Source organism: Podarcis raffonei, chromosome 10 (assembly GCF_027172205.1).
Source record: "Podarcis raffonei isolate rPodRaf1 chromosome 10, rPodRaf1.pri, whole genome shotgun sequence".
NCBI classification, from domain to species: Eukaryota; Metazoa; Chordata; class Lepidosauria; order Squamata; family Lacertidae; genus Podarcis; species Podarcis raffonei.
This window is the reverse complement of record NC_070611.1, coordinates 52,875,914-52,888,813: the sequence shown is the minus strand read 5'-3', so window position 1 is coordinate 52,888,813 and position 12,900 is coordinate 52,875,914. Positions and strand designations below refer to the sequence as shown.

The 12,900-nt window shown below is 43.8% G+C and overlaps 1 protein-coding gene across 2 annotated transcripts in view; it reads right to left on the bottom strand.

Annotated features, from left to right (window-relative positions):
* Positions 1-4,508: 4,508 nt before the first annotated feature.
* The window catches only part of PAH (phenylalanine hydroxylase), a 38,146-nt gene continuing 29,754 nt past the window's right edge, over positions 4,509-12,900 (bottom strand). For both annotated transcript variants that reach the window (XM_053407418.1, XM_053407417.1), the window contains exons 6-13: positions 12,439-12,635; positions 11,472-11,607; positions 11,008-11,077; positions 9,622-9,678; positions 8,562-8,657; positions 6,765-6,898; positions 5,874-5,989; positions 4,509-4,744 (exon numbers count right to left, since the gene is read on the bottom strand). In XM_053407418.1, coding sequence (XP_053263393.1) covers positions 4,701-4,744; positions 5,874-5,989; positions 6,765-6,898; positions 8,562-8,657; positions 9,622-9,678; positions 11,008-11,077; positions 11,472-11,607; positions 12,439-12,635 — 850 coding nt within the window. In that variant the 3' untranslated portion in view covers positions 4,509-4,700. The remainder of the gene's footprint in view (positions 4,745-5,873; positions 5,990-6,764; positions 6,899-8,561; positions 8,658-9,621; positions 9,679-11,007; positions 11,078-11,471; positions 11,608-12,438; positions 12,636-12,900) is intronic.

Below are 12,900 nucleotides of genomic sequence, written 5' to 3'. Positions count from 1 at the left end.
AAGAAGAAGAAGAAGAAGAAGAAGAAGAAGAGTGCGAAAGCAGATTTCCCCGGCCATTGACAAATAAAGATCTGCTCTCCAAGGTACCGCCAGTAAGGCAGATGGCGCTTCTCCTAGCGCCAGGTGCCCCCAAACAAACACCATACGTGTTCCAGGGAAACGGCTGCTGCTGCTGCTGCCATCGGACTTTTTTATCCTGATTTTTGGAAAATCAGTGGCTGGAACGATAATGCTGGATGTGAGAGGAGGCTGATGGCTAAAGATGGGAGGGTTAAAAAAATAAAAATCCGTCCTTTATTTTAAATCTTCTCACTTGAAAGCCAACCAGAAACGAAAGGGTGGGTGTGGGTGTGAATCATAGAGTTGGAAGGGATGCCGAGGGTCATCTAGCCCAACCCCCTGTAATGCAATAGCAATGCGACGTAGATATAGATAGCAATCAATGTGGATGCTTCTTCCTTAGACAATTCCTGTCCGAGGTGCTGAAACTGCCTCCTAAAAACCCAGTACAGATTCATGCCAAGCTGGTATATATTCCAGCTACCCCGATGTGAGGCGACGCTAGTTTTCCTCTCGTGACCGGTTGTTAACCTCCGGGATCAAGCAGGATGGAGTCATTCTGAAAAATCTTTTTTTAAAAATCTATTTATCATCTTTTTAAACTATATAGGCACCTACAATTAAGCTAGGGATGGGCAAATATATCACCAGCGGGATATAAATGCCTCTAACTGGGGCTGACTCGAAGACCGAATGAAAGTATTGGGTTTTTTTGTTTTTTGTCTGTCCTGCCACTAAAAAGACGAAGAAATAAAGCTAAATGGCGTGGGGGGGGGGTTAGAGGGCCGGACTAGGATCTGAGAGACCAGGGTTCGAATTCCCACGCAGCCATGAAGCGCATAGATGACTTAAGGCCAGTCACTGTCGTTCAGTCTAACCTACCTCACTGGGTTGTTGTGAAGATAAAGCGGGGAAGGGGAGAAGCCGCATTGAGCTTCTTCGAGGATGGGGAGGGTTAGGGTATAAATGTAGTGCATATGTAAGAGTTAGCGTCGAGACTTCTTTAGCTGAAATGTAAGAGGGTTTTTAAAAAAATGTTAGTTCAGCCCTACTGCTTTGTTGGTGATAAAATCAGCCACTTTTAACGTAGAACTCAGGCACGATGTAGCTGGTCATTTTTAGAAGAAAAGCTATGGAAAAAATCGGTGACATTTTGTCTTTTTTAAAAAAAGTAAGCTGAGTTTTTTTTTTGAAAGCTAGATAGTGGGGAGAGAGACAGAGACAAAGCGATAGGCTGTTTTTAGAAGACGTCAGTTCTAAATTAAACAAGCAAACAAAACCCCCGATGGTATATTTTTATTTCTTGCAGTGGTGTGTATTATTTTATTCCTAGCGAGATCTGCTTCGGTGATCCTTGACAGTGAGGTTTTATGTCGTGAAAATAACAATAAAATACAATAAAAACAGCTTTCAATCTCATCTTCACAAAGTGCGGTCTGTGGGCAACTAAAATAGTAATTGTGGAATGCAGCCATCATGGATAATGTTAGATGTTATAGCATGCGCGCCTCCGATATTTTTTTAAGGAAACTCATAACGCTTAGACGTGGGGTGGGGTTAATGACATTTTACTGTTGATTTTTTTGCTTATTGTTGACTTTTCCTTGGATATTGTCTATGTTTTTATTAGGGTGCGAACTGCTTTGGTATTCCTTTTGTAAGTGAAAAGTGATATAAAAATCGTTTCAACTAGATGGATGAAATAAGAGGCTTCCAGGAAGAGCCCAGCATTGGGAAGGTGATCTCCGCAATGAAATCGGTAGGCACGTCATCGATCAAAAGACCGAGGAAAGATCTTCTAACGCAGAATCTTAAATTCCATGCCTGCACCAGCGGGGCTCCGGACCCTGAGGTTTTGGGGAAAGTGGCCATTTCCACCAGACACGAGAGTTGGTCCAGGAAATCCAAGTAAACTGCAGTCCTGAAGTGCGAATTATCGCGTCTCCCAAACCATCTAATGAACTAAGCGTTTATTTGAATCCCTGGTCCTCCCAGAGTTCTACTTGAATTTTGCTGCAATAGCATTGTCCCCCGAGATATAATATAGCTGATCTTTTCGGATACCCCCAAGCTTTCGCTCAAATCAAGACTCCCTCCCTCAATGTCTTTTGTCTTCCGTACTACAGCGTTGCACACCAGGGGCCCGGATCGACCCAAGTTCAGCACCACCATGTCCCGGGAATTTCCGTGGGTTGCAGCTCAACAGGACCATGTCTACTTAGAAGTCAGTTCCCATTGAGTTCAGTAGGGCTTACTCCCGGGTAGGCACCCATAGGGTGCTCTCCGTCTCTTTAAAGCCTTTGATTTAGGCTGGATCCTGCCCAGTGAACTCTGCTCCATTTCCGCGCGCGCACACACACGCCTGGGCTTTGAGTCCCCTCGATAGCTACGATTACTCACTGCAAATGTATTATGCAAATTGGGGGGGGGGATATTTTCCAACAATATCAAGACATCAAAGCCTTGCCTCCCTCTCAGTTGTGGAATCGTCATAACACTCCCCGATGCTCAGTTTTTAGCTCTCAAGAGGCCGTTTAAAAGAACTACTGGAACCTGATTTTCGGCGCAGAGGCTCTTCCTCTGCCCCCCCTAGTAGGGGGAATTTGGTGGCTGTTCAAGAGAGACCTGCTCTCCCCACTGAGCTCAGGTCTCTTTGGCTTCCGCTGTGCCTTCCTGTCTAAGGAGAATCCAAGGGAAGCAGCTGCCCCAGCTGTGCAGGGTTTTACAGAATCATAGAATGATTGGAAGGGACCACGAGGGTCATCTAGTCCAACCCCTTGTAACGCAGGAATCTTGGGTGCAGGGGTGCAGCCAGGCTTCATGTTGGGAGGCAGAACCTCAGTTAGTTAAGTATTTTTCTTGATTTACTTGATTTAAGGGGGGCAGCTGTGCTATGCCCACGCTTTGATGCTTCTTCATCTCCAACAACTTACTCATGGAGAGAAACTATTTGCACCGCTCCTCTGGGAGGACCCTGGAATCCAGTGACATGTTGACATGTGGGGTGTGTGTGTGGGAGGGGTGTTAATGTAGGAGAGACTGAAACAGCACAAACAGGAACTGCACAGGAAGAGCAAACCATCTCTAATGCATCGTGGGTTTTTAAAAATTGTAATTTATTGATGGTTCAAAATCACATAATCAGCTTTAGCATAGCCTTGCAAACAGCTTTAAACAACGATATAAACAAACAAGAACACCAAGTAATTAAAAAAGAAAAAGCTGAGAGAAATAAAAGTTGCAGGTGAGGCTATAGCTGTGTATTACCTAGCAATTTATTGTCATTTCAAAGAAGAAAAATAAACTGCATGAAGCTGCATACAGGTTAAGGACACAAGAAGAGCCTGCTGAGTCGGGACCATTTAGTCCAGCATCCTGCTCTCACTGTGGCTGAGCAGATGCCCTTAGAAAGCCCACAGGCAGGTCATGAGCACAACAGTGCTCTGCCCACATGCGATTCCCAATCACTGGCATTCACAGGCATCCTGGCTCTGAAGGTGGACAGTGGAAAATAAATTTGGAGAACAGCCCCCACCATGCTTTGCATGTGAACTCCTGGATGAAGATGGGTGGCACCCTAAACAATAAAACAAAGGACTTTGGGCAGGATATGCCTGGGCCTTCACTGCCAAAGGATCCACTTAAATTCCCAGCTGTGTTTCTACCCAAGACTTTAATGTATAAATCAGATTGGTCCATAGGGAAGGCACAAGTTATAAGATGCAATAGGTACATAAGAGGTATAGCATGACTAAGTGCATGCTAAGATGCTGATGATCCAACAAGCAACATGCCCTCTGCAACTTCCTTCTGAAGAGCAGAGTGGATGCAGCTGATAGTGTGGCAAGTGGCCAGAGTCCTGCAAGTGGGGAAGCAAACAGGCTTTCCTTCCAATTGGTTGAGTCTGCGAAGTTTGTCCGTGGCAGCTCAGCATCTGATCTACTCTCAGTTGCCTCCCCCGGAGCAGGGGGACCCTCACTCCTCGGAGGAGGCACCAGGGGTGGCCCCACAGCAGAAGATATCTGGTTATAGATACCACTCTTGGATGGAGCAACACTTCTGAAAAGCAGTCACTGGAAACCACAGGAGGGGAGAGTGTTCTTTAGCTTGAATTCTAGTTCCAGGCTTCTCACGGGCATCTGGTTGGTTACTGTGAAAATAGGATGCTCTTATGTTCTTATGTAAGGGGCGCGGGTGGCGCTGTGGGTTAAATCACAGAGCCTAGGACTTGCCGATCAGAAGGTTGGAGGTTTTAATCCCCACGACGGGGTGAGCTCCCGTTGCTCAGTCCCTACTTCTGCCAACCTAGCAGTTTCTCTTCAGGAGCCAACCATCCCCCTGCCCCCCATGAAACCTCCCATGAGATTCATGGCTGTGGATTTTTGCAGGGAAAACTTGCTGAGACCTTTTGCATGTGTCATATGATATAAATGGAGATTACAGACATCTAAACTATCACCTGCCTTTATTATAACTGCGATGACAAGCACATTAAATATGTATCACATTTCTGCATGCTATTAGTTATTGGTAGACTTTCTTCATTTGTTTTTTAAAAGTTTGATATTTGTTTCACTGTCCAGTACCGTCCCCCGTCCCCCATGGCTCTTGGAGCCATCAAAAGGCATCTGAGAGCATCTTCACTTGATCTTCTGGAGAGCGTTGCAAAGAAGTCCCAACTCATCTGCAAAGAAATGAAGGAAGTCAGTCTTCTGTTTTGCTCCAGTTTTATATCCAACCCTTCATCCGTAGAGCACAATAGAATGTGCACATGGAGTCATTCCCATTTTATCACCTCAATGGCACTAGGTCCAAATCCTGCACTCTGCAGAAGCCAGCCTCTGATGAACAGAAGGAGCCAGGAGAGCACAAACTGAATGCACTGGCACCCAAGAAGTCTTAACACAATGAATGTTGTTGATAATGTGATATAGGATGAAGAAGAGCATTGCATTTACAAGGAGGGAGAATGGCATCAGCAGGCATGATTGCAGCCTACCTGACTCTGTTTATCTATTTGCTGCATTTATGTCCTGCCCTTCCTCCCCAAGGAGCCCTATGTGGAATCTAGCAGAAGTCTAGCCCTCATTTCACTGTTAAAAAATCCATTTGTAAGCCCATTCAACTCGGAAAATTACAGAAATTGGGCACTGAATGAAATTTGTAGTGGTATCCTGGCATACAGATTTGTGGCTATATCCCAGCATACAGATATATGGCAAGGCTTGAACCAGGGATTGGCATTGCAGGCAACCGGATTTTGGCGAAATATTAGTTAAAACTCCCCAAGAGACTTTTTGGACTGTGGAACAGATTTCCCTAGGAGTTAGCTCCTTCCACTTCTCTGATGTGAAAATCTGCTGAAATGGCAATACCTACATGCCACAGAATTAAGCTTTTACTGATGCTGTGTTTTCAACATGTATATATTGGTGCAGGGGAAAAAATCATGCAAAAGATACAGCAGTCTCAGCTGTTTATTCCCCTTTTTTCATCCCCACCTCTGAGTTTCAACACTTTATGAAATTCTTCAGACCACATCCATATACAACGCGCTTTCCACTGCGCCTAACTATGTTTTGTTCAGTGAGGCAGATTTGTCCCCTGCAATGAGATGACCTGTTTTGACTCCCAGTCCCTGAACCACAGTAAATCTCTTAGTGTGCAGTAGGATCTGTAGGCTCCATTAAAACTAATGGGGCAAAAACAGATGTGCAAGAGTTCTCTGTGGACACTGAGCCAGACCCATAAAGAACTCAGGGTTTGGGTATTTTCACAGGAAAATCGTTGTATATTAAAATACAGTTTCTTACTGCTGATGGCATCGGCTAAATTCTTGAGCTGCTTTGTGTTGTCCAGAACTTCAATCCGCTCAGTGTATGGGTTGTAACGGACGGAGAACGGACGGGAAATTGTTGAGGCATATTTCCTAAAGGAAAAAACAGAAACTTTGTCACATTGTTTATGGATTAATACCCTGATTGAATGAATAATTTGCATCCTGCTCTTCAGCTGAGCAAGCCCCTCGTAGAGACACATGTCTTGAGAAGGGATCAAGGCCCCTCCCTTGGTTTGAGATGGAAGATTAAGATTGCAATCCTATCTGGGGTTGCCGTATTTCCAAAAGTAAAAACCAGGACACCCCAAAAGTTGTTGAGCTTTTAAAAGTAAAAGCTACAACATTTTTTGAGTTTTGGAGCTTCTTAAGACATTCCCAGCACAATTTAAGCCCTGTTGCTGGTTTTCCAGGACACATGCCCAATTTCCAAAAAATAATCCAGGATGCTATCTTCGGAGGCAAATTCCAGGAAATGTCCTGGAAAATCAGGATGAATGGCAGCCCTATCCTATACCCAGTTTCCTGAGAGTTTGCAACATTGAACTTAGTAGGTCTTACCTCTGAGTACACATGCATATCATTGCATTGTATATTTTCATCTCATTTTGCTATTCTACCTTCTGCCCATAGCTTCGCATTTCTAGCCCCTGTCAACATGTTCTTTCCCCACTCTTCCAGGTGGCATTTTCTATCTAACACCAGTTTAGATTAACTACAGATAAATGTTGATTTATTCATTTCATACAAAAGTTTTTAATTCCCAGGGTGGCTGGCAGGTGAGTTTCAAGATGCAGCACTGACCTCTGTGACATTTCTGTATTATGCACACACAGAGGGACACTGAATGATCCAACCAAATTATTACCTTAACTTTTGCTTTGCATCTTTGAAACTTTCAGCAACATAGTAAATGGGCTGGAATTCGGTGACAGGATATTTTTGAACTGCTGTCCTTTCCAAATTGAGAGGTTCAATGGCAGGCTTATTTGATAAGCAATACTAAAGAGAAAAAAGCAGATAGGTTTTAATTTTAAATAAAAGTTATGATATAGATATAGATATAGATTTTCCTTCTTGTGGTAAAACCTCAAAGCAGTTTACAATGAAAATTAAGATGACCAATATATTATAAATATTAGTATCATTATTATTACTGTCATACAACAGGAGGGCAAGCTTTTTAACTCTAATTATTATTTCTAGCAGCAAACTCCTTGTGGTAAGTGCTGCAAGGATGGTAACCAAACAGGAGGGAAATATCAGCAGGCCTGAGGTTCACAGAAGTTCAGGAAATAAGAACAAAACAAAACAAAACAAGGAGCCAAAAATCTTTATAAAAACAAGGACCAGTCCACCCAGAACTGAGCAGCCTTCATTCTACTACTACTGATAGAGGCATTATGCCTCTGAATACCAGTTGCTGAGAATCACAGACGACCCACACCCAGCATGCTGGTTTCTCACAGGCATCTGGTTGGCCACTGTGAGAACAGACAGACGAGATGCTGGACTAGACGGGCCCTTGGTCTGGTTCAGCAAGGCTTTTCTTAGTGTTCTTCTTGTGTTCAGATCCATGGAATGTAGAGCAACAGTTAGAAGAGAAAAACAGGAGAGGGCCCCTGATTGCCATGTTCTATTGCCACTGTTGGAGATAGTATACTTTTGAATTCCAGGTGCTGGAAATCGTAGGAGGGGAGAGTGCTGTTGTGCTCAAGTCCTGTTTATGTAGGCATCTGCTTGGCCACTGTGAGAACAGGATGCTTGACTAGATGTGTGTCCCCTGGTGGTCTCATCCAGCAAGCTCTTCTGGTGTTCTCATTGCAATATTTAGTTGCAGGCCCTGCTTACTCTTTCCAGTAACAAGGGTTATATTCTCTTTCTTACTGATACCCCTTTATGCAGGAAGCAGGACAGGGTCCCTATTATATGTTATACACACAGGTCCTAATCTAGCTCCAGTCACATGCAACTAGCATGGAGCACACTCAAAGGGCCCAACTTATTTGTTGAGTGAGAGCAGGGCTCCTTGCCCATCTCTGGAAGATTATAAGACTTAGAATCATGGAGTCGGAAGGGACATGGGTCATCTAGCCCACCCCCTGCCATTCAGGGATCTTTTTGCCCAATGTAGGGGTTCAAACCCACAACCCTGAGATTAAGAGTCTCATGCTTTACTGACCAAGGTACATACAAAGCAGACCTACATAAATACCTTTATACTTATTTTTTTATTTTTTTAAAATACAGTGGTACCTCGGGTTACAGACACTTCAGGTTATAGACCAGGCATAGGCAAACTCGGCCCTACAGATGTTTGCGACTGCAATTCCCATCATCCCTGACCACTGGTCCTGTTAGCTAGGGATGATGGGAATTGTAGTCCCAAACATCTGGAGGGCCAGAGTTTGGCTATGCCTGTTATAGATACTTCAGGTTACAGACTCTGCTAACCCAGAAATAGTACCTCGGGTTAAGAACTTACTTCAGGATGAGAACAGAAATCGTGTGGCAGCGGCAGGAGGCCCCATTAGCTAAAGTGGTACCTCAGGTTAAAAACAGTTTCAGGTTAAGAACGGACCTCCAGAACAAATTAAGTTCTTAACCCGAGGTACCACTGTACAAGATTTGATTTGCAGAAATAGGAACAACTGTAGATTCGTACCTGTAATTCTCCAAATGACGACAGCAGCCCTGCTCCGTATGCCTTTATCTCATTGCCTTCTTTACACAGTCCAAATTCCACAGTAAACCAATAAACCTGGCATAAAGGAAAGTGCAAAGATTATATTTCTTGTGCACTAACTCCCAGATGATCTCATTAATGTGGCTAAGAGCCAAATAAAGGGGGGGGGACAGGTACCATGATGGAAAACTACAGGGATGGCCGAATTTTCAAACTTGGGGCTTCAGAACCTTTATCATTTCATATATGAGGGTATTTTGCCAGGTGTGGTTTCTCAAACCTCTGCTTTCCAACAGACAGGTCATCACCACTTCCATTTTGCAACCAGGACATGGAAGGATAATTAGTTGCCCGTGACTAAAGCACTGGGAATGGACACGCATGACCTGCCAAAACTCTGCGCAATTATTAAAGATAAAGGAATCCTAATGTTGAAGCCCATCCCCCAAATGAGAACATCATAGAGGTAGAAGGAAGAAGCCCATTCCAGATATCAACTGCTAATACGCAAGTTGAGGTATATTGTAATCAGAGTGGCAGGCTCTGCAAGAACAGACGCCACATTTAAGCCAGGGCAGGCATAACCAATATGGTGCTCTGCAGAAGTTGCTGGACTACAACTCTCATCATCTTTGGCCATCGACCATGCTAGCTAGGGCTAATGGCATTTGTAGTTTAGCAGCATCTGGAAGTCACCACATTGACAAACAGGAGACGGAAGAGAGAGGCCACGCAGCAGCAACAGAGCACATGCTCTACATCTGGCCAAAAGACCCAGATCTCAGGTTCTGATGCAGAAGGGCTCAGAGTTAAAATGCCTGGCATTTTCTGTTTGTATAAGATTTTCGCCTTAAACTGGATCAATATAATAGTCCATATTTTAAACATTTTCTCTATCTACAAAATGAAACTATTATTTTACAGGGGGATTTCAAGAGCATTTTGCATCCACTGAGCCTGGAGCTGTCATTCTGAATCTGGTGCTGAATCAAACTGGGGGGGGGGGGCGGGGCGGATGGCACCTGAATTCTAGAGTTACCGTAGCAAGTTTCTCAATGTATTCATCTGGGGCACCCAGAGAAGCCAATCCAATTTCCTGTAAAAATGAAATATGGTTGTTTTCAGTTGTTCTTTTTCTAAAAAGCATTCCCCACCCCCAGGTGTGTGTTTTTTGGGGTGTGTTTTTTTTTTGTGGGAAGCACAAGAGCCAAAATTAATTTGGGCAAAAAATTTAAGGTGACTTTCTTTCTTACTTACTTAGTTATTAATGAATAATTCCACCACTCCCCTCCTGATTATGAATCGTTATGAGTTCATATAGGTAGGTGGGTCTTAGGAAGAAGAAAACTCAAAGTGTAAAAGTACAGTGGTACCTCGGGTTACATACGCTTCAAGTTACATACACTTCAGGTTACAGACTCCGCTAACCCAGAAATATTACCTTGGGTTAAGAACTTTGCTTCAGGATGAGAACAGAAATCGTGCTGCAGCAGCGCAATGGCACCAGGAGGCCCCTTTAGCTAAAGTGGTGCTTCAGGTTAAGAACAGTTTCAGGTTAAGAACAGACCTCCAGAACGAATTAAGTTCTTAACCCGAGGTAGCACTGTATGTAGTTTTCATAGCTGATGGCAGTATGACCAAATTCAAGGTGTTGGTACTAACATATAAGGTCGTATACAGCTCGCGACCAGGTTATCTGAGAGACTGCCTTACCCCTTCTGAAAGTTTCTCCTATTGATGGGGCTTGTGTTTTTAACTGTTTCAATGTACATCACCTTGAGATGGTTGTATAGCAGGTGGTTAATAAATCAGTGACAATGATGATAACAACAACATAACATTAATGAGGCAACTTTTAAAGATCGAGCGAAAACTCAATTTTTTGAAAAAAATCTAATTTAAATTCTGAAATGTTACTGAATCTCAACGTCATGCAAAATGTGATTTTAGGTCTAAGTGACACATCAAAGAAAATAGTTTGAGTCTCTATTCAGGAGCATACCCACCACAAAAATCAGTAGTGAACATATTGTGCAAGTTTATTAAGGCACAATCCACAAACAGAGCATTTCATTTCAGAAGCAAATGAAAAGTTATTTTGCTGTGTTTCCCCCTGGGGGAAGTGTGTACTATATTGGATTTCAGTCTTTATCAGGGCTTTTTTTCATCCAGAACTCACCAGAACTCAATTCTGGCCCCTCTCAGGTGGGCACCATTGCCATTATAAGAAAACAAGGGAGGTGTTCATGGTGAGTTCCGGCACCTCTTTTTCTAGAAAAACAGCACTGGTTTTAATCCTAGAAACTCAATCCTTTGGCAACAATATCTGGAGTGTTTGTGCTTCTCTAGATCCTGTATGATGCTTTTTGATTATTTTCTGAAAGGTCTGTCGGTTGACATCTCTTTTTTTAAGGGTTCTACTTACTTGAGAAAACTGAGCAAAGCTGGGATCAGCAAACAGAGGGACATGTCCTAGGAGTTCGTGGCAAACATCACTAGAAGAAAAGCAGTATGAATTAACCTAGAGTGTGAAAAATACTGTTCACGCTTTGAACACAAGGAGGAAAGGCTTGAAGCTGCCCATCAATCACAGCCAGCAACCGGACTACAGACTAAGCAGGTACACAGCTCACCTGGCCCCAGCCTTTCCCACTGCTGTGAGATGGGTTGTGCGTCTATTTCAATCACAGTCATTCTGTCTAAACCTGCATCTCTACATAAAAATTAGCACATGTAAATGTTACACAAACCAGCCCCCTCTTTTGTACCCGATATAGTTCTTCCTTTATTGGCCACCCTGATTTCATAAGGTGCTATGCACATTTTAAAAAAACGAACAAACCACAAAAACCAAAACATGGCCTTTCACCTCATTGGCCAAATACTTACGGTTCTGGCGTGTACATTGGCCGCGATGAATGGCGGATGTATTGAGTAGAGTGAAAGACCCTGAACGCCAAACCAGCCAAAAAATCCCGAGAAGACAGCAGGCCAGCTACAGGACGCAGGCGGAATCCAGTGCAGCCTTTAAAGAACAGCAGAGCTCTGCATTACAAACTGGTTGGGTGGCCATCTGTCATGGATGCATTAGCTGAGATTCCTGCACTGCAGAGGGTTGGACTAGATGGCCCTTGGGGCTCCTCCCAACTCTACAATTCTTCAGTTCGATGGTTGAAATCACTTTGGCACTTGTACAAAATGCAGGAAGCTGCCTGGTGGTGTTGGCTGAGGCTGATGGGAGTTGTAGTCCAATAACATCTGGAGGAAATCACATGGGCTACCTCTGGTCTACACCAATTGGCAAGGAGTCTCCAGGATTTCAGACACAGGGCTCTCCAAGGCCCTTCCTGGAGATGCTGAGGATTGAATCTGGGACCTTTTAGGTGCAAACCACATGCTCTACCACTGAGCTAAAGCCCTTCTCATTTATGGATCATTTATGCAATAAAATCCTATGCATGTTAACACAGAAGTGAAATCACATTGAATTTTCAGAACTGTGGGAATCATTGGATTTAATGTGGATAGGATTGCAGCCTTAGTACATTCAAATACAGGGGTACCTCGGGTTACATACGCTTCAGGTTACATACGCTTCAGGTTACAGACTCCGCTAACCCAGAAATATTACCTCAGGTTAAGAACTTTGCTTCAGGATGAGAACAGAAGTTGTGCAGCGGCAGCGGCGCAGTAGCAGTAGGAGGCCCCATTAGCTAAAGTGGTGCTTCAGGTTAAGAACAGTTTCAGACCTCCAGAACGAATTAAGTTCTTAACCCGAGGTACCACTGTATTAGGATCACAGTTATAGCAATTGTGTTGACGATGTCGGATATTGGATATTCACACCTTTACTTACTTTTCAAGAAGTTTGAGACATCTTCCAGCTGTGGGATGTTGTCTTCTTCATAGCCACAGTATTTTTCCAGGAGAGGGAAAACATGATTGTGTTCATAACAAGCGTGGGTGGGATACAGGGTCTTCAGCTCCCTGAAGACCGTTCCCCATGTTCTCTTCTCTTCCTCGGTGTATGTCACTCTGGGGATTGGCTGCCCACTAGAAAAAAAGAGGAAAAGGCAGTTAGCTTAAAGCTACTGCATAAATGCACCCCATTCCTATTAACACCAGCACCAAATAAGGTGCCTTTAATCACTGTATAGAAGAGGGGATTGCAGGTGTGGCCTCCACGGCCCTCAAGGAAACATATCTGACTCCCTTGGATCATCACAACAACCCGGTGAGGCAGATGCCAGTGTGCTCACTGGTACTTCCTGTAGGTCTCAGCAAATATACATTTCATGATATGCCATGCCCCCACAGC